Source organism: Malurus melanocephalus, unplaced genomic scaffold (genome assembly GCF_030028575.1).
Source record: "Malurus melanocephalus ecotype Western Australia unplaced genomic scaffold, MMel_1.1 scaffold_203, whole genome shotgun sequence".
Lineage (NCBI taxonomy): Eukaryota > Metazoa > Chordata > Aves > Passeriformes > Maluridae > Malurus > Malurus melanocephalus.
Window position 1 is genome coordinate 714,319 of NW_026623435.1, and position 27,748 is coordinate 742,066.

Consider the following 27,748-nt stretch of genomic DNA (forward strand, 5'->3'; position numbering starts at 1 on the left):
ACTACAGGTTTTTTTTTTTTTTTTTTTTTATTTAAGAAACTGCGAGATGCATGTACATGGGAGAGGAACAGAGGAGGTATTCAGTGGAGAATGCCAGAAGGCATGGATTCCTTTTGGTAGGCAAGGCTGCTGGCTTTAATTGTATATATTGTTTTGGATTCTCACCTTCAGAAAAAACGCCAGTTTGATCTCACACAGTATTCACTACCCATATTTACATCCTATTGCCTGAGGCCCAGAGAAGAAAAAACAACAGGCATTTTCCTTTCAATTTCTATCTGAGAATCTATATGGCTTAAAAGACTTCATAAATAAGAGATCTCCCTTTATCCCTGAAAAATTTTAAAAAGCAAGGATCAGGTGATCTAGCTTATAGTGCTGTCCCAAAAAGCCTCAAAAAGAAAATTCATTTCTATTCTAGGCAAAGTTCTTCCTGAAACACAAAATATTAAAGAATCTAGAATTTGGTTTGTAGCTGTGAAGTCCCATGCATGATCCTCACTTCCCTGCAAAGTAATTAATTAATCAGTTTTTGCTATAGAGCAATTTTATCTGAACTAGGTGGCTCTTTCTTCTAGTCCCATGAAAGTACACAAGTCTGAAAGAGATGGACAGATAGAAACTAACATCCTTAAAGGGAAACTGAAACAGAATGGGGAAGATCCTTACCAGAGTAAGGGATCTGCCCCAAAGAAGATGGGACAGGAATAGTTTACACCAGCCAGAAATCTGCTCTGCATCCGCAGATCAATTTATGAAAAAAAGGTGATACACCACACACGGACCAGATGCACTCATGTAGTGTACGGCGAAAACAAACTCTGCTGCGTATGTTCCAAGATTTCACAGCATATAAAAATCACTTCATGTGAATGAAAATCTTTTCTAACTGAAATCTTTCCACATGGTTTGAAATTGCTACTGTGGACAAAGTTTTCAAAGGCCACCCAACATGCAATGGTCAACTAGCTCTTCATAGGGCAGCATATGAATAGCACATTTCAGTTTCAACAGACTGAAAAAACATTACCACAGCAATAAGGCTGAAATCTTAGTGAAATCTAATCAATAAATGTGTTTCTTGACAGTTATTATTTTTGTTCAAAAGATATATATTGCTTTCGAGAAATTTTTTTTGGTGCTCTCCTAGCAATTAATGACAGTCTGATTTTTTTTCTTTTAGGAATAGCAATACTTACGTTTTGTAAAAAAACAATAATTTAAATAAATTATTTATTAAATTCAAATAAGTCATTCTCTTAAAAGACATAAGGAGAGGGGCAGCTGAGCTGATGGACAGATTACAAAAGTCCTCAACAAGTAGTGTGGAAAATGTGAACTTCTACTTAACTACTAAAATGTTTGCAAAAATTTTTTCAGACACATTCAGTTTCTCCAAAAGTAATCTGAAACAAATAAGAAAACAAGTTTCAACAGAAGACACAATTAGAGGCATATATAACAAAACAGATGAAATCAGAAGAAAACTTGATTTTTTTTTTATACACATACTAAGAAAAGAGATATGTGAATGTCCTAATTGAGTGATATTTTGAGTTACCAAACACCGCCACCACGCGTTCACTTCAAAGGCTATCAGGCTGTTTGGAAACCACTAGATGGGATGTATTAAAAGATAAAAGTAAATCAAATTTCTTGCTCTATCTCTTACATAAACGTTTCTGTGTAATGCAATAGTGATGACAATCCCAAAATGGTTTTAATTATTTTTGTCACTGGTGTGATGTTTGAGTAAGAACACATGGTTCTGTTTCTAACCCCCCCTATGGCCATTGAAGAGAGCACAAACAAGAGAACGACTGAATGAGATAAAGGACAAGCTTTGTTTCCACACACAGATGCCTACCATAAAAGGTATTTCACTGTATTTGTACAGTGCCCACCTCAGTGAACTTTTGATCCTCATGCTCCCTAGAAGGTACCAAAAATCACAAATGCTGAAATGCTTCAATTTATGTCAGGAGAAGTTTAGGCTGGATATTAGAAAACCTTTCTTCATTCATGTTTTTGGGCACTGGAATGGGCTCCCCAGGGAAGTGGTCACAGCACCAGCCTGACAGAGTTCAGGTGTTTGGACAATGCTCTTGGGCACATGGTGTGACTCCTGGGGATGGTTCTGTACAGGACCAGGAGTTGGACTTGATCCCTGTGGGTCCCTTCCAACTCAGAACATTCTCTGGTTCTGTGTGATTCTTTAATAAACTGGTTAACTGAACTCAGAAGAACTGACTTAAGAATTATCACTCCTTCATTAGCATTATACAGGCAAACAAAATAATTCAACATTTTTCCTCATGTGATGCTGCAATCAGATTGCACATCTATGTCTATACAGATTCACTGAGTGAATACCTCAAGGAAAACACAGACCTCAGACAGCAATGCCAACAATTAAAGCAGATCCAAATAATATTTGGATGAAATACCACACTTGGAAGAAAACATTCTTTGGTACAATTCTAGATATATCTAGGCATATAGTTATTCCAAGCTTCTTGTGCTCTCAGGAATGCTGAATGTTCAGAGTTTASACTCTTTATAATATCTTAAAACTCAAAAGTGATTCTGAAGAGATGGCAAAGATGAGTAACTGGAGTCAACAAGTAAGTAACTGATACAGGACAAACCCAATGACCTCTACCATATCTCTTGCCATTTGTTCTTCAATGTTCATTGCAGGATATACACTTATTCAACAGCGCTATTCCGTAAGTCTTTTAACAGCAGGAAAAATCTGTAAGTCCTGCATGCAAATGACATGCAGTACTGTCATAACCCATAAGCCCAGCATGCATAAGACCTTCTGGCAAATGACAGCATTAAGTCAGAATAAATAACTGGATTGTCCCAGCCTGTTCCAGATTTGTATAACAATAGATGGTAGCAGTGTTCCCATCAGAGAGCTTCAGAGGTAGAAAAACAAACTGAAAAAGCATCTTTGACAGAATTGCCAGAAATCCTTCATGCTTCTTACTGCAAACCTATAGCAACAAATCACATCTGTGGCACTAATTAGGGAAAGAAGAAAGAAGGAAAGAAGAAACTGTCAATGTGCTCCAACTTAGGTAAAAGGAAGTGAAGCGAACAGAGAAGATCATTTTACCAAAGTTTAAACATAGCAACAAAAGGAGAACTTATGTTGTTGAAAGTATTCTTCTGTGGTCTATAAGATACGTTTTAGTACATGAACTTTCAAAAGGAGAAAGTGTGTCAGTTGTTTATGTACTTTGAAAACACGACTGTGTGTTAATTTCTTGATCCCCTTCCTACAATGAATATATAAAACTTAAATGATTTTTGTCTTAGAATATTTAACACCATCAAAGCAAGTGTCATCATCAATGTCATTACCAAGACACACTTAGCAGAAGTTAATACATCTGAGCAAAGTCAATAGGTACAAAATAAGCCTCCAAAAATATGATCAGGATTTGCTGATTCAATTTTTAAAAAAGATGAAATTTTAGACTGTACCTCATACACTGCATTTGACTAATTATTTCTAGATTTAATCTATTTTATCTAGTTCAAACTTCTTCACATAATTAAGTTACATAACAACGAACGAACCCTTGGATATTGAGAAATCTAAGTTTCAAACACACACAATATATTTCAAGGGTAGCATCAAGGAAGTAGGATGATCTTAGTTTATATCCATCCCCCACATTGAATAAACTAAACCATTAATACTMTCACTGTGATTTCCAGTCCAGAAACATTGCAGAGAAGCTTATTAAAATGTAACTTGAATCTCTAATCCCTTGTAGAGCCAAATATTCTCCAGACATTACCCTCTGGTTTCACTCTCCATAGGAGAAAGTAAATGGAGAGACACTGGTGATCTTCTGTGTATCTGTTTTTCAACTTATGCATTCCTTTGAAGTTCTACTCTTTGGTGATGAAAATGGGGGAGAATTTATTTTGAAAAAATAAAGTATTCAAATTAATGTGTGCAATAAGAGGATAACTTTCTCAACCACAGTGAATATGTGTCTGTGAGTCCATGTTCATACTCACTCTGTATGAAATTAACTAACTAAATATGTATTGGGAACGGGCATATGAAAAACAAAACAAACAAGACTGAGGAGAAATTATTCCATCCTGTCTCCTTTAAATCCTCATATAAAAACAACTGGTTACTGTGTTACCAGCTCTACCTCAGAGTTCAGAGAAAGATCAGATTGTTTACAGCTAATAACAACAACAGATTCCAATGAAAGCTATTTTATGCTGAAACTTCATAATTTTTTAACCCGCTGAACACAGTGTCTATCATAATATGTGACATATTTCAAAGTAAAAAATTACTTTTTTCATTTAAAAATTTCCAGAGCTTTTGTTTACACTTTTTTCTTAGGTATTTTTCAATACAGTAGGAAACTAAAAAAAATTAAAAATCAACGTACAAAACAAAATATATTTACAGTAGAACTTGTATCAACCTGATTTAGTTCACAGTAAATATTTTTCAGTGGATTTGGCAAACAACATGCTCTCTGGAAGACTGATGATTGACCTCCAGCATAACAGCTACCTTCTGATAAAAAGACTAAATTTTGCATCCAAAATTTGACAATGACTGATGAAGTTTGTCTTTAAATCAGACATATCAAATATGAGGTTTCCATAACTACTTAGATAAAACAATGTGCAGATACTCTTAAGCCCATTTAGTTCACACAGAGAGATGCATCAACATTAGCTTTCTGTCACTGATTTTCCTTATTTTTATCAAAGCCTTGTTTGTAAGTTTCATGGTTTCATGCCACTTGTTTTTCTCAGGGCTTGTGTATGTCACCAAGTTCTCAGTGTACTGCAAGACTGACTTCAAAAACCTATGAGAAATAACATTAGAGAAAAATTCTTTCAAGGATTTAAAAAGAAAAGTTTAAAAAAGAGAGAAGAATATTGTAACACCTAATTCAAAGCTGCAAACAACTTCAAGTTTCCAAATCTCCCTCAGGATGAAGTTTGCTCTACTTTTGGAGAACAACCACTCCCTCTCTCTCACAGTGAGATGTGAATATTTTCAGAACTGCAATTAACATCCTCATAGAGGGAACAGAGTGATCAAATGGTTACAGAATCTTCTGCAAATGGCTTCCTTTGCTTTCTAGGACAAATGTTTTACAATATATGTGATACCCAGCTAGCTGTTAATTAACAGACAAGGAGTAAAGTCAGCAACATAATAACTGCAGTTTTTATGTATTAATATTCCCTATCCACATTTCAACAAAGTTTTTTTAGCTCTTGAGTAACTATTCCCCAAGGTAAAATTATGGCTATAATGATAAAAATTCTCTACAATACAGATCAAAAAGGCATTCTGGGACAATTCCTATTTTCATAAAGTAAATTTACATACTCACTTTAGATACTGCTGATAAGCAAAAGGATTCTTCTTACAAACTGAATGAACATTGACTAGTTCCAGAGTAACCAATAGTAAGATGAGCCGCAACACKGGAGACAAAAATTTAATGCTAGGGGAAAAAAATAAAACAAACAAAATATATAAACAAACTAAAACCAAATAAAAAAGAAATCATTAATAAAAAAATTCTTCACACGTCTGCAACCATACTAAATTGCTGGATATTGCAAAGTCAGAAAAAAAACCCTATGAAATATCCTTTAGCAAAAAGCAATGTAAATTCCAGAGAAATAAACAAAGACTATAAACTGAAAAAGAGGAGGGAAAGAAAGGACAACTATCTAAGATTCCAAAGAAAAACTTGCAAACACCCATTAACCCAAAGATAATAAATTACAGTTCAACCGAATCACAAATGTGTATCATCAGTTTTCAGTTTAAGCTATGTTCCTTAAACAACATGGTTAGCATTTTTAGGAACATAACCTTGACAATAAAACAATAATTATAAAACCTTGGAATGCCCTTATGAATAGAAAAATTTAATGGAATATTAAACAATATCCCTTCTACCTATAAAGATGTCAGTTGTAATGACAAAAAGCAGCAAACTAAAGTAGATAAAATCTTCAAATCGGTTAAACCTATTGCAGTCAGATAAAACTTGAATGGCATTTATATGCTTAAACAGGAAAAGCTAGAAACTAAAAAAAAAAAAATCTAAATAATACTTCATTTGAAAGCTTGTAATTTACCGTGAATTAATCATGCAATGTCCATTAACTTATTCTCCAATTTGAGATATTTTGTTATTTCAATATTGCTACTTAAGAGAAATCTGGTTGACACTTAACACAGAAAGGGTTAACAGGTGAACACTGTTGACTTTAAACTTCCAAGAGAATCCACTGAAAGGCAGCAACAGCGGCGTGCAGCCATTCTCGCATAAACCTAACCACAAAATAAAGCAGAACCAGCACCAACCTGTTCAGCATCCGCAGATAGTTGTGCCTCTGGCGAGAACGCAGGGTCTTGTTAACCCACTGCGTGTATCTCAGCCCAGCGCTGGCAGTAACCTGTTGGGACACTTGATGGCACTGTGAGCTTATTTTGCGGAGTACCACCACTACTTCCAGGACAGGTCTTGGGGAATACAACGTGCAAATACGTATATCACAGAGTTCCACCAGCAGCCTCCAAAACAGGAAGGGATTTTTAATGTCAATCTTTTGTTAGCTGGATTTAACATAGGATACATTTCATATTAAGTATTGACTCATAATGTTTTAATACAGAAAACCTGGAAATAAACTGCCCTTACCTCATGACTGAAAAAAGCAAGGATCTGTGTAGTAGGGTAGTGACCGTGTTTTCTATCACTTTAGTGAATATAAATGCAAAACTGATGATGATGAACACGTTTCCCAATTCAGACCAAAGAAATACAACAACAATAAGCAACACTGCCTAGCTGAAATGATACACTGAACACATCAAGTCACAGCAGGGCTGTGGTTGAAGCCTCCCACTATAGCTCAATGCACAATGAATTAACATCCACCATAATAAAACTCACTGAAACAAATGCTATTAATTAGTACTCCCGTTAGTGTGTGGTCTTTCTTCTGGGGAGAACAAGAAGCAGACTTAACATTGTGTAAAGTGCAGGTGTTGAGGCCATTTTTTTAATCAACACCACACCAGATCATACTTTGTTAAAGCACACAAATATCTTCCTTCTGTCATATTCTAATCTGCTACACTAATGTGTCACATATCACTTAAACCATTCTGTTCTTATAGAAGTGTTTCTTAATCTCCTTCATGCCCAGTTTATCTCTGAGATAGCAAACATTAATGACTTGAAGAGATAAAGGCAAAAAACTCTAAGAATAAGGTTTAACACTTCAATCATTACACTTCTTTTTAATAAATGATAAATTTGCAGACTGGTGAGTAGGAAGCAGAAGACTCACATGTTACATAAGCAAAGCAACAGGGAAAATCCTCTTTGCTCTGTGCTGCTGATGCTGAATGGGTTTGATTAGAAGTGTTTAGTTCAAACATACTCATTCAATCATGGGACTCTAGGCTGCTCTAAGAATGGCAATTAAAAGTCAAATTATTTTGATCATTATTCCGAGTCAGACACAATTGGAACTAACATACCTCCATGTCTGATACCAAGTATAACAAGATACTTTCTCTTTCTGAATCTTGATATTAAAGCATGCCATTTTGAATGTCACACCCATCTGTGCACTTATCTGTGCATTAAAATGAGTTGCTGGTTCATTTTTAACATTTAAACTAGATTAAAACCAACCTAACCTAGTCAGTACACAAATATTCAAATAATTTTGCTTTCCCAGTCTAAAAACCAAAGGTTATTTTTTCATGCTAATCTCCAAGTAAAATCTCTACTGTAATTCCAAAATCTACAATTTCTCATCTTCATTTTGAAGATGTTGTTCAGCTGCAATCTTAAAGTTTTCAGAATAAATCGGCAGCAACACTAGAAAAGTGCATACAACATTTCAAGCATTGCTCTGAAAACAGGAAATGATAATTTAGGTTTGAGAGCTCTTCCATGGACTGCAGGTAGAAGCTTGCAGTGGGAAGCGGGAGGACATCAAACTCACCTCTCTGCTAGGACGCTATGGATTGGATCATCTGAACTGCAGCAGTTCTGGGGCATATATTGCTTCCACTGAGATACAATTTCAGATATCATCAAAGTTGAAGTATTAGCTTCATCATTTACTTCCAACCTTTAAAAATAAGAGAAAAAAAATTGAGATTATAAAACTGTATAGTACTCACTATTTTTAAACAGCATAGATCTAGATGCCGATTTTTTTGATAGCTGCATAGTCAGTGTCCACTCTTATGTCTAATATTATTTACCTTATTATTCTACCTTATAAGCATGATTTTCTTTCTCCAACTATATCAACCTTTTCCCAGGTTTCCCTTTAATGATTGTTAGCAATCTTTCAAACCCCTCTCAATCTTCTATTCATTTATAAAAATCCTGCAGTATACTGAATACATGATAGGTGCATTAAATTTTCTTCTCTAGCTCTAAAAAAGTACAATTTTGTCCAGTGATACTATTAATGACTTCCTCCTTTTCAAATAATGATAGAATGTTATATTATTTTTCTAATTAATACCTCATCTAASGTTTCCCACTGGTAACCAAGTCTTTTTCAGAATAAGGAATTATTTGCTGTTTTATATGTGGTGATCTCATACAGACCATACATACCCTTTAATAGCTTGTACTTGTTCCTCAGGCACTCTTGGCAATTCAAGCCACAAGTGAATGCTCTTCATACATTCCAGAACCTCAAAAACATATCAGGAAAAATGTTTTGTAAAGTATAGACTTTGACATGCTTTTCTTAGTGGCCAATTTAGGAAAAAAAACTGCAACAGGCACTAAATTACTTGTTCACTGGTCATAATTGTGTAATCCATCTTCAATTGCTAAGGTTTAAGTTAGGGCAAAAAGTCTTGATGTACACTTCCATGCTAAAACGTTATCTGAATGAACTGATTTAGTATTCTTTCTGTGTTTTTTCTTAATATAAAAAATTAGCTAACGTGATTTTTCTAACACACTCCTTGAATGGTGTTGAAAAGTAAAAGATCTAAGTATTTCTACTGCAAGCTCAAATCAATAGAGGAACATCCTCAAGTAGCTCATTAAACTGATTGGTAGAGAACGACCACGACAATGTGTCTTGGGTTGATTTTATGATAACACTCTATTCCTATATTCCATCTGCTTGTATGCCCAAAAGGTGCYTGTGCCTTTTGATGATGCAGCACCTTCCCAGCACCCAGAAGAAGGGGCAGGGGTGGCTGGGAAGGCAGCGCGGGCAGTTAAAAGCCAAGGCTTTTGGAGCTCAGCTCAGTGCTGCGGGAATCCTGCTCGCTGTGTGCAGGGGAGTTATGTTATTGCTGTTTAGCTAGCTCAGGCTTGTTAGCTTGGGTGAACAGCTTTCCCTGGACTGCTATCCATTCTGCGACTCCTGTGATTTTCCAGAGCAGATCAGCAGGGCTGCGGTCTGAGAACCAAGAGGCAAGTGCCGACCAGCCAGGCACCGGCAGGGACAGGCCACACCKCTCCGTCTCATCCCAGACTCTGGAAGAAGCCAAACTGGTGACAGAAAAGCACACCAAGTCCTCTGTTTCATCCACCGTGAGGAGAGGACTGCTCCAGTTTTTTCCACTGTTGCCGCAGCGGCCACGTGGATTCTTTTTTGTTTCTTTTTCCCGGGGATGGGAGCCTCGCCACCTTTCTCCACACCACGTGGCCGAGTGGCTGTGGGGGGAGGACGCGGCATGCGTTCCTGGACTTTTCAATATCTAACAGTTACTTTTTATCTGTGTCCTGTGGGCATTGTGCTTTGTTAATAAACTACTTTTTTTCTCTTCACTTTTGCCCCAACATCTATTTCATATTGGTGGAAAAAATTACCAAATTTTTCACTTCAGAGGAAACATTTACTCTGTAATGTTTTTTCTCTGAAAACATTGTCTCAAACCGAGACACAATGGGAAGCAAATTATGCTACCATGACAGAATCTTAATCAGCTAGCCTTCAGACAGTAAAAAACTTACAAAGCCTAATCCAAAAATCCTGGAGACAGGAGCTAGCAGTGTTCCTGACACAAAAAAAGCATAAAGAGATTAAGAAAACTACAGAACAGGAAACACTCAGCTAGGAATAAAGCTATTTAGTAATCTAGAACACAAATATGGTATCAATTGCATTAACAGGAGTATGCATAATTATATCTCATTTTAGCAACTGTGATTTCCATTAAGTTTTGAAAAAAAAATTAAAAAGGTTTTTGGTTTTTTTAAAAGACAAAACATAAAGAAAAATAATTAGACTAATTCAGAGGATTTACAATTTTAAGGACCACAATTCTTTCACAGATGGAAGTACCTACCTGTTTCTTGAGTCGGGAAATTGGATGAAATCGAGATTGGTAGCAACTTGCACAGCTCATCAGTGGCTTTATAACCATGTGTTCCTGATTTACAAAATCACAGACAATAGACAACAGTTTCTTTAAGCTATGCAGACCTAGACTTATTACTTCATTTTATGCAAGCCACCTATAGCACTGACGTCAATAAACGCTTCCAAATGTCTAAGGGCTGAAAGAAGTAATCAGCATGGTGAATAGTTAAAGCTTAATTTCCTGTATTTTAACTATGAACCTGATGGCAGCTGACAGAAAAGCAACCAAGTATTCTCTTACTGCAGCAGCACACAATACATCTTGAAAAACTAAAAAGAGCTGCAACTAATAAATGGAAATTTATCTCACAGGTTGCTGCATGATGCTGAAAGAATTAATCCCAAATATAAACAGGAAACTGGGGAAAGCAAATATGATTGCTAATGTTGATAAACATATCACTAGGCAAAAAATGTTTACAAATTCATAGTGTAAGTATGGTTACAAATAACACTTCCATTAGCAATCTATTATTTACAGTGTCTCAGGAAATCTCTGTAACTACATACTACATACCTCAGGGGGTGAACTATAGCTGTTCTACATACCTTTCAGACAATTCTGCAGATAAACAGGCTAGTTCATCAGCACAATTTGACAAAATTAAGTGGAATAATTTTAATTTATGGATCAACCTTGTGAATAAGGACTGTTTAAACCAACCAATTCAGATATAGCACAAAAGGGTAACATTTTGGAAAACTTTCTGTACTTATTTCACTACAAAACTAGGCAAAAACATACTTTCTCAATTTTTTACTTGAAGGAAAATTTCATCCGCACAAAATGCAGTTTTCAAGAAAGATTTAATCATAAAACACTAAAATTATATTTGGTATGCAAAATAACAGAAAAAAAATATTCTGAGAACAAAATATTTGTCCCTACCTTAAGAGAAAACATATCCTCATCTGAGAATCTGCAGAGAAGAGTAATTGCAAATCCAACTATCTGGTTAGCTATTTCTCTGGGAAATGTTTCTAGATTGATCTCTCCATGGCTTAAACGATCTCTTATACGTGGGCCTTCCTGGTGGTTCAAGAAATCCCAAAGAAAGTCCTGTGGAAACATACACCAACTATACATAATTCTATTCCATGTGTATTCACATGGAATTCAATATATTCAGTGTATAGAATAACTCTGAAAGACAGGTATGTCACCTGCAAACTGTCCTCATAACATACAAGCTGTGATGTGACAGCTAACAACAGATTTCCGTCAGCTTTATGTCCCAGGCCCTTCACAGACCCACTGCCTCTGGCAATAGGACAGTAATCTCAAATCTCCTCTACACTCTCAAAAGACCTCTAAACTCAACAACCCTAGTATTCCTGTTCACAATCTGTTTGGGTAGCAAGATACAGAATGTTTTCTGGTAGGTTTGAGCCACATTTTTGTGCCATCTGCCCAGATAGTGCAACATGTGTCCCAGAAGCAATCAGTAATACATTTGAAATTTCCCTGTATGAAGCATCAGTTCTTCTTCTGCTCCACTTATCTGAGATTCAGAAGTCTAAAGACAAATGTCTCCAAAACACTTGTATTTCAGAAAGAAAGAAAGTCCTATATCCTCATGCAATATGGCTTGTCAGGTATGACTTTTATCCTTCACAATGAAAAAGGCTAACAAGCTGGTTTAGCTTCTGGTTCTAAGCTGCTAGAGATATGCTATATGAAATAAATGAGTGTTAGGTGTATCATAAAGATATTACTAAGTGAAACAATTAAACAAAAACCAGCAATGACAAAACTCCAGAAAACTTTCTAAATACTTGCCAAGGCAGGTTCCTCAAGAACTACAAGTAACCGGTTGACTTCTTCATTATCCAAATGCTTTGCTAGCATCTAGAAAAAAAAAAGTAATTTGGATAGAAACTTATTAAATAATTGAAGACCCAATAATCAAAAAAGAAACACCAACTAGCTTTCCTAATTTGATGCAATTACTTCTGCCATTCTAGAATCAAGATGCCTAATTTTGTCTAGCTGACAAATAATTTGAGATAATCTAAACAATTTCTAAAACTGAGGATTTATGGTTGCAATATTTATTGGTATTTATTTTGAATAACTGACTCTATGAAAAATGGCAGAATGTTTCTGGGGAGTGAAGGATTTCAAGATAAAACCGCAAGAAATTAGTCTATTCATTAAAACATGTATTAATTTTGGTATTTTCTGGAGGATTCCAAATTTAAAGTATTTACTGTCCAACATCTTTTATTTGGAAAAACGTTAGAAATAATGTCATATTCAATAAAAGAAAGTGCATTCTTAACTCTAGTAGTGGGAAACATGCATGGATCAAATTCGGGCATCGATATATATATATTTTTACAAATCATAGTACCTCATCGAAAGTTGTGTAGAGAGCAGAAGACTAGAACAAAAGACAAATAATATTATTTTATTTTCACACAAAATCAATTAACTAGACATGTATATCAAACTTTATTCATTTGCATGAGAACACATGCATGAACAGCAAAAAAAACTCCTTATGAATGAAAGGACTTTGGGATTTTTTACTGATTTTTTTAAGACAAATATATCATGGCCTACTTTTCACCCCAAACTACTGTTTCTGAACTCTAATCTTCAACTACTTTTTACGGGCAGACATTACATAAAAATTAAAGGCATTCATGAATCTCAAAAGAAAATTAGTAAATAATGTGGCACAATTGCAATTTTGGAAGGATAAATTTGTAAATGGGTAAAAACTATGCCTCTAGAATAACTATTTTGCAAATGTTGTAAGCACTACATAACAAATGACTTTAGACAGAAGTTTACCTCAGCTGTTAGCAATCGATTTGGACATTTATTATTTGTAGTGAAGAGCAATCTAAGTCCAACTTCCAGCTGAGGAAGTAAGAGAATCACACTGTCAGCATACCTGAAAATGTAACAGATATAGGGTTTTTTCTGTCTTATAAACCATTTCAGAGTTAGAGTTTTCAGGCCAAACAACCTTGACAAAATTCCTTTGTAATGCATTTTGTAAACAAACAATAAATGACTACCTGTGCCAAACAGAAACCGACCACTGAATTCAAGCTCAGAGACTAGAGTAACTCACAAAAAGATGGAGCATAGGAAAGGAAAACTAAAAAATTCACTCTTTTTTAAAATTCCAAATTCAAATGTGTGATTTAACATATGAAGATTTATTTCCACTTGCTTTGTAAACCTCTCCTTTTTTTTACATCTCCATTCTTTTTAGGCTTCAAKATATAGTTTATAACCTTAGTTGACACAAAACAAAGTTATAGCTCAAAATACTTTCCAAGAGGTCACCATAACAAAAGCACAACTATATGCTGTTTAAGCAACAGATTTAGTAAAAAAGCCTAGGAATCTGCAAATGCAGATCTAAAAATACAAAATATATTATTTTTATATTCTATTAAAAACTATAAAAAAATCTTACCTGCTTTGCTTGAAAGCTGTTAAAGCAGCCATCCAAAATGGTAACATTGTTTTTAATACAAAACTTGACAGTTTTACAAGTTCTTCAGCCATGGAAAGTGTTTCATTATTAAGAACTGCAAGTTAACAAAACAACATTGAAAAACCACATATAATCTACAGTTTACAATTTTTAATATTTCACTGAAAATATTATTTCAATATTTGTAAAGGGAGACTTGTAAGTTATCCAACTTATTTTAACGATGCAAGTACAACAGTAGCCATATTTAAGATCAGAATTTAAATATCTAAGATTGCACTTGTGGTGAGAATAGATAATTAGAGAGTAAAACCAGTTAAAAAGGCATGTTGCTTTTTATTGAAAGACTACACAACAACTAGATGCAGCTTCTGCTAAGTTGTTGTCTACTTACTTCAAATACTTAAAAAAGGTATAATATAAATTAATCATTTATATGCAGCCAGAATCAGTACAGTAGTATGAATATTTGAACATGACCACATTGTTCTTATTTCATCAATTTTCTATATCGATAATATACCATATTAAATTAACATTTCATACTTCAATGCTACCATATAATGAAACCCACACTTATAAATTCACATTATAAAGATCTTACCCAAGAGAAAGCTTAAAATGGTAAGTGTAACTTGATTGCAGTAGGTGGTTTTTTGAAGCCAATCAACACATATAGGATTTATACTACGTAACTATTGAAATGTTATCAGCTTGATTTGGTTCCCAAAAGTCCTGTCTCAATTTCTTGGACAGATTGTTTCACTGATTGTAGCACAAATTGACCATGATCACCACTGACACCAAGATTCCCTATATGCTGTTGTTGCCTTAAAATAGTAGGAATAAACCAAATAAGGTCTGTGGACAGGGAGATGAGAAGGTTTCAATCTGACACCTCAAATCCTTCCCTGAGAAAAGTATTAGTGTACTGAAGATGTGGCACCATCTTTTACTATGTTTCAACACTACCTTCCCTGCAAGATTCAGGGCAGTGCTGCTGGGACCCTTTCAGCTGGATCTGTAAAAAGTTAGATTTCATAAAGGCAAACTAGATGTTGTTACATGAAATTAACTCTCATAATCAAAAAAAAAAAAAAGTAACATAAGGTTGAAGTCTTTCAGAAGCAGTCATATTTCACATTTCAATGTGTTATAATTACTTTAGAATGCAGTAGCTTTCTACTCAATAGTCAGTGAACTGCCTACATATTAAGAAGCTGACCTACAACCCTGAYTGGTTCATTTAATCACAGTGTATACAGGTATCTTAGAGACGTTTTAATCTTGGAACTCTGGAAAATGGATTTTTTTCAACAGTGCTTTTGGACAATGAAACAATAGCAAATACAGGATAATAAAATAACTTGCTAACAGTTAAATACTTGCCTGGAAATACATCAAGCTCCTCTAAGCTAATGAAGATCACATAAGGTCGATGTACTAAAACACATTTATTTTGCAGAAGATAGGTYTGCAACAACTGCCCCAATCCTGCAGTTAAAAAAAGCAGCATAGCACAGTATCTAGGGAGAATACCATAATATATTAGCAAAGCTTACACAAGAAATCTTTTGCAAAAAGTCAACATTTGTGAGTTAGAGACAAAAGGGCATATTCACTCTTTCAAAAATACCCAAAACTTACACTCCCCCTCTAAGTAGATGTACTTAATAACTAATTGCATTCACAAACATGAAAAAAATACAAGAGTAGAATTAGAAAAAAAAGCATCACTGTATTCTTTATTGGCTGCTGTTGCTCCTCCTTCTACCCCATTCCTCTGTATTTTGTTACAAGTTATTCTTCACTACCCTGACTAAAAAAAAAGTTAAACTTTCTTGCTTTCTCTAACAGTACAAAACCCACTGGACCTATTAATGGCTATATTTGTAACGGCTGAAGTATTCTATGTAAATCCATTTCAAATAAAAGCAGCAGCAGGGGAATTTTTTTCCCCTATAAGAGAAGTAAGTTTTACTAACCACTTTTCAAGAACTCACAAGTCTGACTGGTAAGAAAATGAGATTTTTTTTTTCCTGGTAACTTACTTGGCAGGAATTTCTTGTGGTGATGCAAACCCATGCCACAAAACATTACGAAGATTCAGACCATATGGAGATCCAATGAATACTTTCAGTAAATTCATCTAATTAATAAACAAAGTGATTACTGCACGAAGAAATATATTATTTTTTGTCCTTCTTACCCTTCTTTTATTACCTTTCCATGGCAGAAAACTTCAGAAGTTATTGAGAAACAACAATGTTTACTGCCAAGATGACCGGTCACCACTTGTCACAGCAAGAGAAACTCATTATATACAATTCCCAGAATTTTCTAAAAGAGAATCTTTCAGCTTATTTGTACTGGCTATAGAATATAATACAGAACAAAACTAGTTACTCGACATCCTGAACAGTTATGATAGGCAAATAAATGAAGTCAAGTTCAGCTCTTACGTCTAGTAGTATAAATCCAGTGTCATTTAATGCAAATTAACATAAAATACAAAATTTGCATTAAAAGTTGTATTTCCAGATCACTATCAAACAAAACAGAAAAATTTTGTATATTTTTGAACTTTAAGAGTTCAGATATTCCACATGCCATCAAAATTCAATAAATAATCATTATGACACTACTAGAGTGGCTAACACACAACCTTCCACAGTTCACACCTAATATTTTGTCCTAACAAAGAATGTGCATTTTCAAGACTGTATTTGAAAGATCCACCTACTCTGTGTACATAAGGATGTAAATGTCACCCAAATGTTGAGTTTATCGTGGTTTTTTTTTTTTGCATATTAGTTTCCTCCATTTTGAAAAATTCTAATATGGTAAAAGTTATAAAGCATCTTACTGCAGCACTTTTGAAGGGAAACACAGCTTATTAGGAACAGCCAGTGCAGGATGTGTATTTTTTGAGTAGTGTAACTCAGGACGAAGAAAATAAACTCTGCAGCTGCTTGTTGGCTTGTCACATGTATGAAATTTTACATATGTAAGTTTTTCACATGAAAAGGTAAATAAAAACTTATGAGCTCGCCTTAAAAATATGTTCTTTTACACATATTCCCCACACTGTAATATGTATAAAATGAAAATATATACACAATGTATTTTTCCTACATACTGCAGAATTTTCAAACTCTTTTTGAGTATAAGTAAAAGCTTTGCTGGGAAGCCTGCCATTTGGTAGGAAGAAAACCAGCTCAGTAGTTTCCTTATTTCAAAACCATGCACTTACTACAGCTTGTCCAAAGACATCTGCAAGCTGCTCAGATGCAAGCAAGTCTCTTAGAAGGAAAGGACAATCATTATCCTTAAGTAAATACACCTATTAAAAATAAAGAGCAGAACAGAGAAGAGATAATAATTAATTTCATATATACTTCTTTGTATTTCAAGTATGTAACTTGACTATTTTACCCAATAACCATTTTTATTATAAAAACACTAATCAAACAAAACCCAACAGATCCTTAAAAAGCTTTGAACTCTATATTTTATGACAAATTAAAATTTAGGCAATATGTCAGAAAAGAGTGTATATTCTACTTAATATTCATACACAGAGGCTTTTGACAAGTCTGTACATATGCTGCTCTTCTCTTCCAAAAAATCCCACAAAAACCAATAAAGCACAACAAGAACATGTAACAAAGAGAATAAGCTCTACCAAGGACACTGTATTTCGTTCTTGCCATAGAAATTTTCAGGGTCCATCATTGTTAAAGGAAGGAGACTTGTGGTTTGTCTTCTGACTCAGGCTGTTTGTTAAACTAGAATTCATCTTTGTTGGGCAACCTCAGCATCTCAAGTTTCAACTGCTATCATACTTTCCATTCTTTGTATTCTCCCGACTTTTTTTTTGCAATCTTTGGTAATTTTTGGTTACTTCAAAATTCACCATGCCCCATACTTGGGAAAATTGCTTTGTGAGTTAACCTGTGGCTCTTTCTCTGTCATTTTCTTCTCCAGAGCTCCCCATAGATATTGAACAACCAGCCATTTTAGCTAATCTGATTGTAACACAGCCCAGCAGCAAAAACTGCTTAAGTAGCTGTTTCTCCCTTCTTCCTAGGAAAGAAGTTACACAGCAGCCTGTTTTTTCAATTGCATGCCAGCCCTCACAGAAGTTATTACACATCAGATCTTCTGTGGAAGCTATGCTGCCCCAATTCAGTTAAATAAATCAAACAAAGACCTGATTAATCAAACCGATTAATCAAACTTTTTCTTAATTAAATTGGTTAGTAACAGCCCTTTCACGAGCAACTCTACAAGCATAGGAGCCCCGCATATATTTCCATTAGAACAACTGGACCCAGAAAAGAACCTCTGTCCAACTCAAAACGCATGTGGGCTATTAGTGTACTACTACAGTACAGGGCAATCTCACATTTTTTCAACGTGCACTTAAATCCAAGAGCTCATTCCCATTTTATAAAGCCACATCTGCAATAGACTCCTCATCCTGGCACTTACATCACCCAAGGCTCGCTCCAAGCATGATGTTAGTTTCATTAAGCCAAGAGCAACTTCTGTAGCTTCTGCATGTTGCAAAACATCAAACACTTCAAGAAATACCTGCATGATAGGGGAGAGGAAGAATATTGTGTTCAATATTCAGAAGTAAAATCACATTGTCAAAAGCACAGAGGAACCTAAGTATTCCTCCATGGTAGTTGCTATGCAAATGTAGAAAGAAAACCGTGCCAAGGAGATAAAAGTGTGGATGCCTGAAGAGAAATTTCCCTAGAGCACCTCTCGATATCTAGTGCCTTATTTCTTTAAAATTACCCATATTAACTTTACAAGGTTAAACTTGATATTAGGCACAAATTATTAGAAAAACAAAATTCTACAAACTAATGTTAGAGGAGGCCCAAAGCTCCTCACGTTGACTAATATGAAATCTAATTACAAARTCAGAGAAATTACAAGCAACCATCTATCAGAGAAGGACAATTAGGTCCTTCTCTTAGGACAAATTCTAAACATTTTGGTTCATGGATATCTGTTTTGTGCTCTTACATTGAACTTCCACAAAGGATTCACGTGCCAAAATACTGTTTACAGAAATTTCCATACCTCTGTGCAGTTTGTCCAGTGGAACCATGATGCATACTGAATTACAAATTGCTTCTTGGTCAGAGATTTGAAGTGCAAATKAACAGATTCACATACAGGTCCTAATGATCGTATGCTTTTGATATAATCCACACTTTGATCTTAAATTGAAAAACARAAGGTGATTAGGATATCAACCTTCCTGAAGGTCCAGTATTTTAAAACTCACTAGGGATCAAATGTGCTACACCTTGTGTACATAATTAGCACAGACAATTTTATCCAGACTATTTTACCACAATCAATACAATACAATTTACTGTTCAAAACACCACACAGAAAAGACACTGGGAAGTAAAACTTCAATGCAAAACCAGATAAGATCAAGCACCTTCTGCAAATACAACAAAAAAAAACCAAAAAATTCCACCCCAACAAAACCTTAACACAAGAAAATATGAACAGATAATAAATAATTATTAAATAAATATTATGAAAAGATAATAAATAATTTAGTATATTTTTTGTATTCCAAGTATATAACTTGGTTATTTTACCCAGTAACCTTTTCATTAATAGTATATACATACATTATATATATTAATAATAAATAGTATCATTATGTTCTGATTTGTTGAAATACTCAGAACCTGCTCGAATTTCTACAGAAATTCCACATAATCAAGCTGGAAGCTAGTGCAGGCTCAGCAGGACCAGTCAAATTGCACCACTTACAGCCTTTAAAGAACATAAGACATGGTACATTACAGAGTGTATCTGCATCTTTTTCATGGGACACTTTTTATAGGAAAATTAATTCTTCTGGCTTACTGAAAGGTATTTTTACCACCTTTGGAAATTAATAACAGAGCTTGCATGATGCAATTTGGAAAATTAAAATTCAATGAGTTTATCAGGACACAAATACTTTGTTTTGGTTAAAGAACAACGACAAACTGTTCTCCATAGTAGGGAAACAAAGTAGTACCTCTGTACAAGATAAAGTTGGGACACACAAACAGAAGCAACTGTAGGAATATTGATGGCCCCAGGCTTTTAAATTTAAATTTAGTGCAAAATGAATATAAAGAACACAGAAGAAGGTAGTTACGGGGTCAGAGAGAAGCAGAACTGAACCCCTTATGTTACAGGCATATTAAACTGGGAACCAAGAGGAAGGCAAAGTAGCAGCTACTTAGGTAGCACAGATTACATGAACCTTAGGAGCCAGCAAAAGTCAAATACCAAATGAGGCTGAAAAATTTAAAGCTCTTTATAGATATGAAACGGTACATATTCCAATCAGTAGCAGAGCTAATGCTGTACTGTAACAAAATGTTACAACTAAACTAAGATTGCTATGAACTGTACTGAAATTCTGCATCAATCTTAAATGTATCACTACTACCACCACAGGTAAATACCAACCTGATTCAAGGTCATATACATGCTCTGTAACAGCTTGCCAGCATACTTCACCATTTCCTGATAAAATATTATTAATGTCATACTTGTCTGTCTTCTCAAATCCAAGTTTGCAAATCACATAATGCACAGGCTGAGAAAGACAAGTAGTGACTGAGTCTGACAATGCCATCTGGAACAAACACACATGAAAAGAATCTTTGTATCAAGAAAGCGCATGAGAACAAAGAAAATTACTGAAACATACCCATAAGCATCGTTAGACAGACAGTAACACGGCATCTGTAAACAAGCTATTATGGTTTGCAATGCAAGCTTCATCCATGCATGTGATGAAAGGAACTCTCAACCAGAACCATCTTTGGAAAATTGAAGGAAACGATTGCTCTATTTTCATAATGCCAAGAGGTTGTATTTCAGAATGGTTATATTTACTGAAATCATGGCAAGATAGACTGAGGCAAAATATCCCAGTTTATATATAAATATTCTGCCTAATCTCTGAGCTTGCAGAGAAACTGATGCTACTTCAAGTAAACCAAGAGCATTAGTCCTTAAAATCAACAAGATCCTTGGAGTGGGGCAGGGTGTGAACCGCAATCTAAGCATTCCACATTAGTCTAAACAGAAAGATGTACTGATTCAGAAGCAAACACGTAAAAAAATTGCAAAGACAGAACTGCCCATGTCAACAAGGATGAAATTGCTTATGATTGATTAAAAAACAGTCACTCAATAATCAGACAAAGAAACAGTTTTAAAATTAAGTACCTCAACAAATAGTAATATTGAAAAATATTCCATTAAAGTGAAATTTAAAACATTTTTTCATCTTAAATTACGTGGTAGATTTGACCCTCTCTAACCTCTGAATTCAGGGTTTCACGGAGCCAAGAAATATTTACATGGGTATCAGCATGACCAAGGGTAACAGTCCCCATCGGAATCTGCTATTAGCTGCCTCTATACGCTGCCTGCTATTTAAAAACCAAGAAATWAAAAACCCTAAAATGTTCATAACATAGCATTCAGTCCACTTTAATTTGTGTCTCTTCCCGTTGTCACTGTCAGGGACAGGAGGCCAGAGCAAAACATGCACTACCGCTGCCACCCTTTATTACTGGTATTACTCATGTAAAACGGGCCAGGCTGGGGGCAGCGGGGCGGGGGGGGAGGTGGTGACCTGTCCAGGGAAAGCAGGTCACCACGCCCCGGGTTTGCACTGGCAGAAGCAGGGCAGGGCTGTCCCCTCCCCGCCCCGCCGGGCGCAGCAGCAGCCCATCCCCGGGGCCCAAGGCCCGCGGCCCCTCGCCCCACCGTGGCCGCCGCTCCCGCCGTTACCGCCGCCCGCGCGCGCTGCGTCACGGCCGGCTCGCGGGCAGGGCCGCGGCCGCCGCACGGCGCCGAGCGAGACCGCGGCTAGAGCCATGGAGAAGCGACCCGAGAAGGGGAAAGTGGACGGAGGGAAGAAGCGGCAGGGCGCGCAAGACACAGTGAGCGGGCGCCAGGGCGAGGGGCGGCTCCGGGGGGCTGACCTGGCGGGGGCTGGGGCACCCCCGCGAGCAGGGGAATGTGATACCCGACCGAGGCGGGGGTGCCGGTCCGGGCCTGCAGCGCTTCAGTGGGGAGAAAGGGATGGGACTTGTGTCCTTAGGAAGGACACTACAGTGCGTAGACGATGGGTTAAAAAGTGCGTTTGATCTTGTGAAAATTGCTATCAGGAATGCTGTTCCTTCTTGGTTAGCGTCCGATCTGGGATAGCTCTTGCCCTTTGTTTGGTCCAGGTGTCATGTTGGCACCTGCCCTGCAGCCGGGGTGCTGATTAGAGTATGCACAGTTAATATCTACTAAGGGCTTTAATTTTTTTCATTGGGAGACCGAGCCGTGGCAACGGTAAAGATAAGGGAAGGGTGGTATCCCCTTTGGTGGAGGAATCTTTCCAACTCGGGGTGCCTCTCTTAGGCTAGAAGGTGTGCTCTTCTGAAAGGAATAAACAAGCACCATTTCTTGTTTTCACAACTAACAGCTATTGGTTGTTAAAATGGACTTACTAACAAACAGCATTTCATTTAAATATCAAAGGCTTTTTTTCCCCTTAGCATACTTCCTTCCGTGTGTCCAAAATTAAGCCAGTGTACTCGAGTTGAATAACATAAGAACAGGTAGTCTCTGGTCAAGTGGTCAAATGCAAAGTCACTTTTTGCAATTTTGAGATTTTTTTTCACAGAGGATGCAGAACTTTTACAGAAATGTAATTGCAACATTGTGCTAAAACTTGGGGTTTTATTGTGTATTTTATACAGTGATATGCAGAAGTAGGTTTATTTAGTAGCCATGTCTGTAGAGAAATCAATAAGATCTTTGGTTGCTCATTAGTAAATGCACTGACTTCTTGCAAAAATGAAAATTATGAAAAAGAAAAAATAATAGCAGGTAAACTTTTAAGTATCAACATTGTTAGAAATTGTGTGGTATAGACATGAATTTTCTTCCATCAGGAATGAAAGAAGTTGAAGGTGGTATGGCTTAAGCTGAACCATGTCAACAAAGAACCTGTTTGGATAGTGCTGTTTTTCACAGGTTCATTTCCATTCACATGGATTGGGATGCTCATTTGAGCAGCTTGGGTGGAAGACTTGAGGTGGTTTATCTTCTTAGTTGACCTGTGAGAGCATGTCAGGGCTGTAGTCTTCCAAGACAGGAGTTTGCAGTTAGTASATAATGAGTGTCCACAGGCTAAGTGCAAATGTGTTTGGTCATTGTGTTTTTAGAGTAAGTGCTATTTAGTTTTCAACAAATGCCAGCAGGCAGTTTGCAGTAAGGCTGCCAACATCACTGCTTTTAAGGAACTAGAGGAGATTTTTAGGTAATGTCCACAGTTGTTGACAGGACTAATGTGTAAATGATTTCATGGAGAACAAACTGCATTTCTTCCCTCATTCTTAAAACTCCTCATATGGAAAGATTTGTGAGCCACTGAACAGTGCACCTTGTTAAATAACTCTCATTAGACTTTCATAATGTCTATAAGTGACTTTTTTTTCTGTACTTCTTATTATAAGCCTTACATTATGATGTTACTTCACCTTTGACTCTTTTATGCTCTCCTGGAAGGGAACTGATGATTTTCTCTCACGTTAAGTTTAGCTGTAGTCAGGAAGTGGAACAGAGACTGAACAGTCAGCAAAACTTGAAAGTGGTTGGTTGGGAAGTAGCTGGTATGGAAGATCATTGTAGCATTTGTTACGATCTCATTGGTTTCTTGTGCTTCTCTGTTTCTTCTACTGTTTTACAGTTTGGTTTCAAGCCACTGTGATGAACATCAGGTGACTTTTTTTTGCAACATCAGACTTGCTTCTTGCATTCATAGAGGGACAAGTTTTGTTATATGTGTTGAAGAGATAGAGCATGCATCTGGATGGGGAGAAAATGCAATCTGCAGAGATCACTTTTTAAGTTGTAGCAAAATTACAAAGCTTTGCAGATGGGAGCTTACTTTTTCCCTTGGTGTGTTTTTGTTTTGTTTTGTTTTGTTTTGTTTTGTTTTGTTTTGTTTTGTTTTGTTTTTAATGAGCAAATTAAATCCATACGTACTTGTTTTGTAACAAGAAATAAGGATAAGTAAAATTAAGTAGTAAATGAACCAAGTCCGTATTTTACGAGTTGTGTAGGCTGTTTGAATGAAAAGCTTGAACTTGTGATTAACAATCTTGGATGGATATGTTAATATCTATATGTATTTACTTGGAAAATGTAGTGGTTTCAGGGTGCTAATACCGTGTGCCTGATTGACTGAGTTTAGATGCAAAGTTCAGTTGGCTTTTGCTGGAAAAGAAGTTAAAATTGAGTGGAAGTCAACCACTTCACTTTTTTTTCAGGCCAAACAGTAGTGCTAAAACAGCCAGAAGATGATAACTAGATTCTAGCTTTCAGTGTTTTGTTTTTTTTGTTAACAGATCCTAGAGCAATTGTTGGGATTTTTTCTCTTAACTGTACACCATAAAGTAGTATTTGGAGTCTGTTAAATTCTGAACTATTGACAGGTGATAWGGACTTTTATTATTTTGTACAGTCAAAAGGAAAAAAGACACAAGCACAATATGAAGCTTCAGGCGGGGCTCCACCACAAGAATCAGCAAAGCCAAAATGCCCTAACACATACAGACTAGAGCCACGTGAAAAAGTACAGGATTCTTTAGTACAAGACAAAGTTCAAGCGATACTAACGGTATAGTATTTTTTAAATTAATTGTCTCATTGCAAAAGTAGCTTGTCTTGCAAAAGTATTTATGGAACAGTGTAAATTGCATAAACTTAAACACATCCATAGATCTCTGCAGGCTTTGAGTTTTGGCACATGAGCGTAATGTGAATGTACTCTGTTTTGCAAGTGCAGAAGTGCCTCTGCAAGGTCACTCCTTGTGACATGCTAAATCACATGTGTTATTTAGGTGGAGCTGAAGCTTCCTAAACTCATACCTTTTAAAATCAAATTGAACTGCAGCGCAGTTCAAAGTACCATAATCAGCAAAATACCTAGTTAGCAAAAGATCATGATATCAAATTTGTGGTAATTCTGCTAATTTTGCATGACCTTCATAAAATTACTAGGTATCCTTGACAGTCAGAGTGCTATGTATACAAATTAAGCAAAAATGAAAGAGAACAATCTGTTGAGATAATACAAAATTGTTAGTGGAATTTTGAATAGTTATAACCAGATTTTTCTAATTCTGCTGTCTGGAAGACCTATCTTGGATATTTGGAACAGATATTTGTAGCACTATTTTCCAGTCAATTGAGCCCAAGTGATGGAGAAGAAWATGCTCCTGATTGTTATATGGAGATTGGTTGGGCATGTGTGTCACTTTCAAGAAAACATAAAATATTTTAGAGTAAAAGTAGTCCATTCTTTGCTGTTCAAAACCATCATCTGTATTGACTATTCTACTCATTAGTTCTGTTCATGTTCTTGTAATGAAAATTACTGTAAAGGATATATTTTGCAAAAGACTACTAGGATGAAAACTAAGATCTTTCAAAATTGTTTTTGATAGAATAAACTTCAAGGAACCAAATACGATGGAGTTTCTAGTCCGTTCTTGTGTGCTTCAATCGCAGACGAAATTATAAAGGCTGTGAATGAATTCGACTATGACCGTTATAAGTATGTGGTATCAGTGCTAATTGTGGAAAAGGCCAATCAGGCAATGATTGTAAGCAAACATACTATTTGTTACACCTTTTGAAAATTGAAAACAATTTCTAGAACGTTATGTTATCTCCTAGGTATTCATTCACATTTAGCACCATGTTTGAGATGGTCTTGGAGCTTTTGCATTCTTTATGTAATATGCCAGGTGACAACTCAGGGTGCTGCTGTGATTCTGCCTAACTCTCTGAAGGTTGTCTTCCTATGTTCAGTAAGTGGTAAACAGCCCCTACTTAAATTTCCTGTCAACCAGTTGTTTTTGCTACATGCTGTGCCAGTACAATTGCATAAGTTCAGCAAATTTTGTTTTTCTTTGTCCAGTGTACTTGGATCTCCATTTGGGCTGTCACATTCAGTGCAAAATGCTGTGCATTTTTACTGTGGGGTGACATGGAACAGAAGGGTGGCAGGGAAAGGGAGGGTAACTGCAGCTGCCACCAGACATGCTCCTTGGACTGCAAATTAACACCAGTCATGTGAACCTGGAACACCTAAAATAAAAGGATTTTAGATTTTGCTGTGTTGGTATGCAAATGTAGTGCTCCAAGCTCCTGCTGACATTCAGAATGCTTTTATCTGTCTAGTAGTGTCAAATAACACTTCTGCTTTGGAGTGTTTATCATCAGTTCTTAAAACCTGATTGAAACCAACCTGTCTTTAGTGAGTTACAGGAAAACACATTTGAAGGATTCAGCTTCAGTACCAAAGCCAGTTTGTGAGATGCCTCCATCTACCTGCTTTTCTGGTGCCATCTAACAGTATGCTGCCTCTGAAGCAGTGCTTTAATTGAGGAGCTGTAGGTGCAAACACATTAGTGAAGTGGTCCAAGTTAACTTTTTTCTCCCAAGGAATATGTTTATTCCAGCAATCAAGTCACACATATTAGCTTTTAAAACAATTTTATAAAAAAAGCTGAGAGCCCAATAAATGGTCGCAAGTAGACTGGAATAAGCTGGAGGTGGAGGAGTGGTGGATGTGACTTCTTAGTTGCATATGTTCCCAAAACTAATGTCTATTCACACAGACATTCTATTGCTTTTGAAGGAGTGCTCTGACAGTATGCTGAAGTGTAACAAGTGAATGTGAGAGAAAATTTGGGATTTGGTGTTGAGATTTTTGGATGTATAAGTGTGAAAGCATCACTGTGAGACAAGAGCATGTATTTAACATTGAATAGGAATTTAAATTTTATTCAACTTTTGCATTGTTGTTARTAATTGCAGCTCTCCTAATATAATTAGATTAACATTTAGATAATGCTATGTGTTCTTTAAAAAAGAAGTAGTAAAACTTCTGCATATCGGTTCACTAATACCTTTTTCTCTTTTATCCCTTTAGGTTGCCAGCAGATGCCTCTGGGATGCTCAAAGAGACACTTGGGTTTCAGCTAAATGTGAAACTGATACATTTATTGCACTGGCTTTGGTCATGGCTTGTTATTCTGACTAAGACTCTGGAAGTCACAGCTGAATTTGTGCATCACAGTACATGGTATATTTGAAAATGTTCAAAAGATCATTATTTAAGTATTCATTTTTGTTCTATTGTTGGCACATAAAAAACAGTATACGGTTGAGATAATTTTTCTTGGTTTTGCTCTGTTTTTAAAAAAAAACAAATCCAAAAAATGCTTTGGAAATATTTACRGTTACATACGGGCTTCATCTCTTGTAATGATCTGCTATGGAAGTGGAAGCAGCTGGTGTAAGGCTGCAAAATTTTGAATGTTGCTTGTCTTTTGGATGCCTAGGTCTGTTAAGCAATATTTACATGAAATTGCAGGTATCTTTTCTTAAAAGCATGCTTTTTGTAAGAAAATGCATTGTTCATTTTTTGCTTAGTGGCATCTGTGATAAAATGCTAGGCTGCCTAGAAACTTGGCTGGGAGGGAAGCTGTGTTGTGCAGTYCTAAGAACTTGTTCGATTTCCATTAGTTTGCCTTGAGAGAAGTCAGAGATCAGTTACTATGTTTCCCGGGTCTTAAGCTTTGGTTAAGTATCGCCTACGGTCTGGTTGGTGGCCAAGTATGGAATTGAAAAGTAAGGTCAGTTTGGCCTAAGGTTTTCTGGTGGCAGAGGCAGGAAGACGCTGGGGTCAATAACAACGCTATTGAGATTTGGTCCGCAAT

The 27,748-nt window shown here is 36.1% G+C and overlaps 1 protein-coding gene and 1 long non-coding RNA gene across 4 annotated transcripts in view; one reads left to right on the plus strand and one right to left on the minus strand.

The window, feature by feature from the left end:
- Positions 1-8: 8 nt before the first annotated feature.
- The window catches only part of ERMARD (ER membrane associated RNA degradation), a 29,466-nt gene continuing 1,726 nt past the window's right edge, over positions 9-27,748 (minus strand). Inside the window, exons 2-18 of one of the 3 annotated variants that reach the window (XM_057373611.1) lie at positions 20,412-20,580; positions 19,005-19,144; positions 18,399-18,500; positions 17,158-17,247; positions 15,956-16,053; positions 15,294-15,430; positions 13,884-13,998; positions 13,247-13,349; positions 12,801-12,830; positions 12,227-12,295; positions 11,336-11,506; positions 10,373-10,456; positions 8,676-8,755; positions 8,047-8,175; positions 6,389-6,598; positions 5,400-5,513; positions 9-1,406 (exon numbers count right to left, since the gene is read on the minus strand). In XM_057373611.1, coding sequence (XP_057229594.1) covers positions 1,343-1,406; positions 5,400-5,513; positions 6,389-6,598; positions 8,047-8,175; positions 8,676-8,755; positions 10,373-10,456; positions 11,336-11,506; positions 12,227-12,295; positions 12,801-12,830; positions 13,247-13,349; positions 13,884-13,998; positions 15,294-15,430; positions 15,956-16,053; positions 17,158-17,247; positions 18,399-18,500; positions 19,005-19,144; positions 20,412-20,580 — 1,905 coding nt within the window. In that variant the 3' untranslated portion in view covers positions 9-1,342. Of the gene's footprint in view, positions 4,863-5,399; positions 5,514-6,388; positions 6,599-8,046; positions 8,176-8,675; positions 8,756-10,372; positions 10,457-11,335; positions 11,507-12,226; positions 12,296-12,800; positions 12,831-13,246; positions 13,350-13,883; positions 13,999-15,293; positions 15,431-15,955; positions 16,054-17,157; positions 17,248-18,398; positions 18,501-19,004; positions 19,145-20,411; positions 20,581-27,748 lie in introns of all 3 variants that reach the window. The other 2 variants (XM_057373608.1, XM_057373610.1) reach the window with 2 other exon arrangements.
- LOC130577926 (uncharacterized) lies at positions 21,844-24,540 on the plus strand. The gene is made up of 3 exons (XR_008965827.1): positions 21,844-21,901; positions 23,704-23,915; positions 24,481-24,540. It is a non-coding gene; the product is annotated as an uncharacterized LOC130577926 (long non-coding RNA).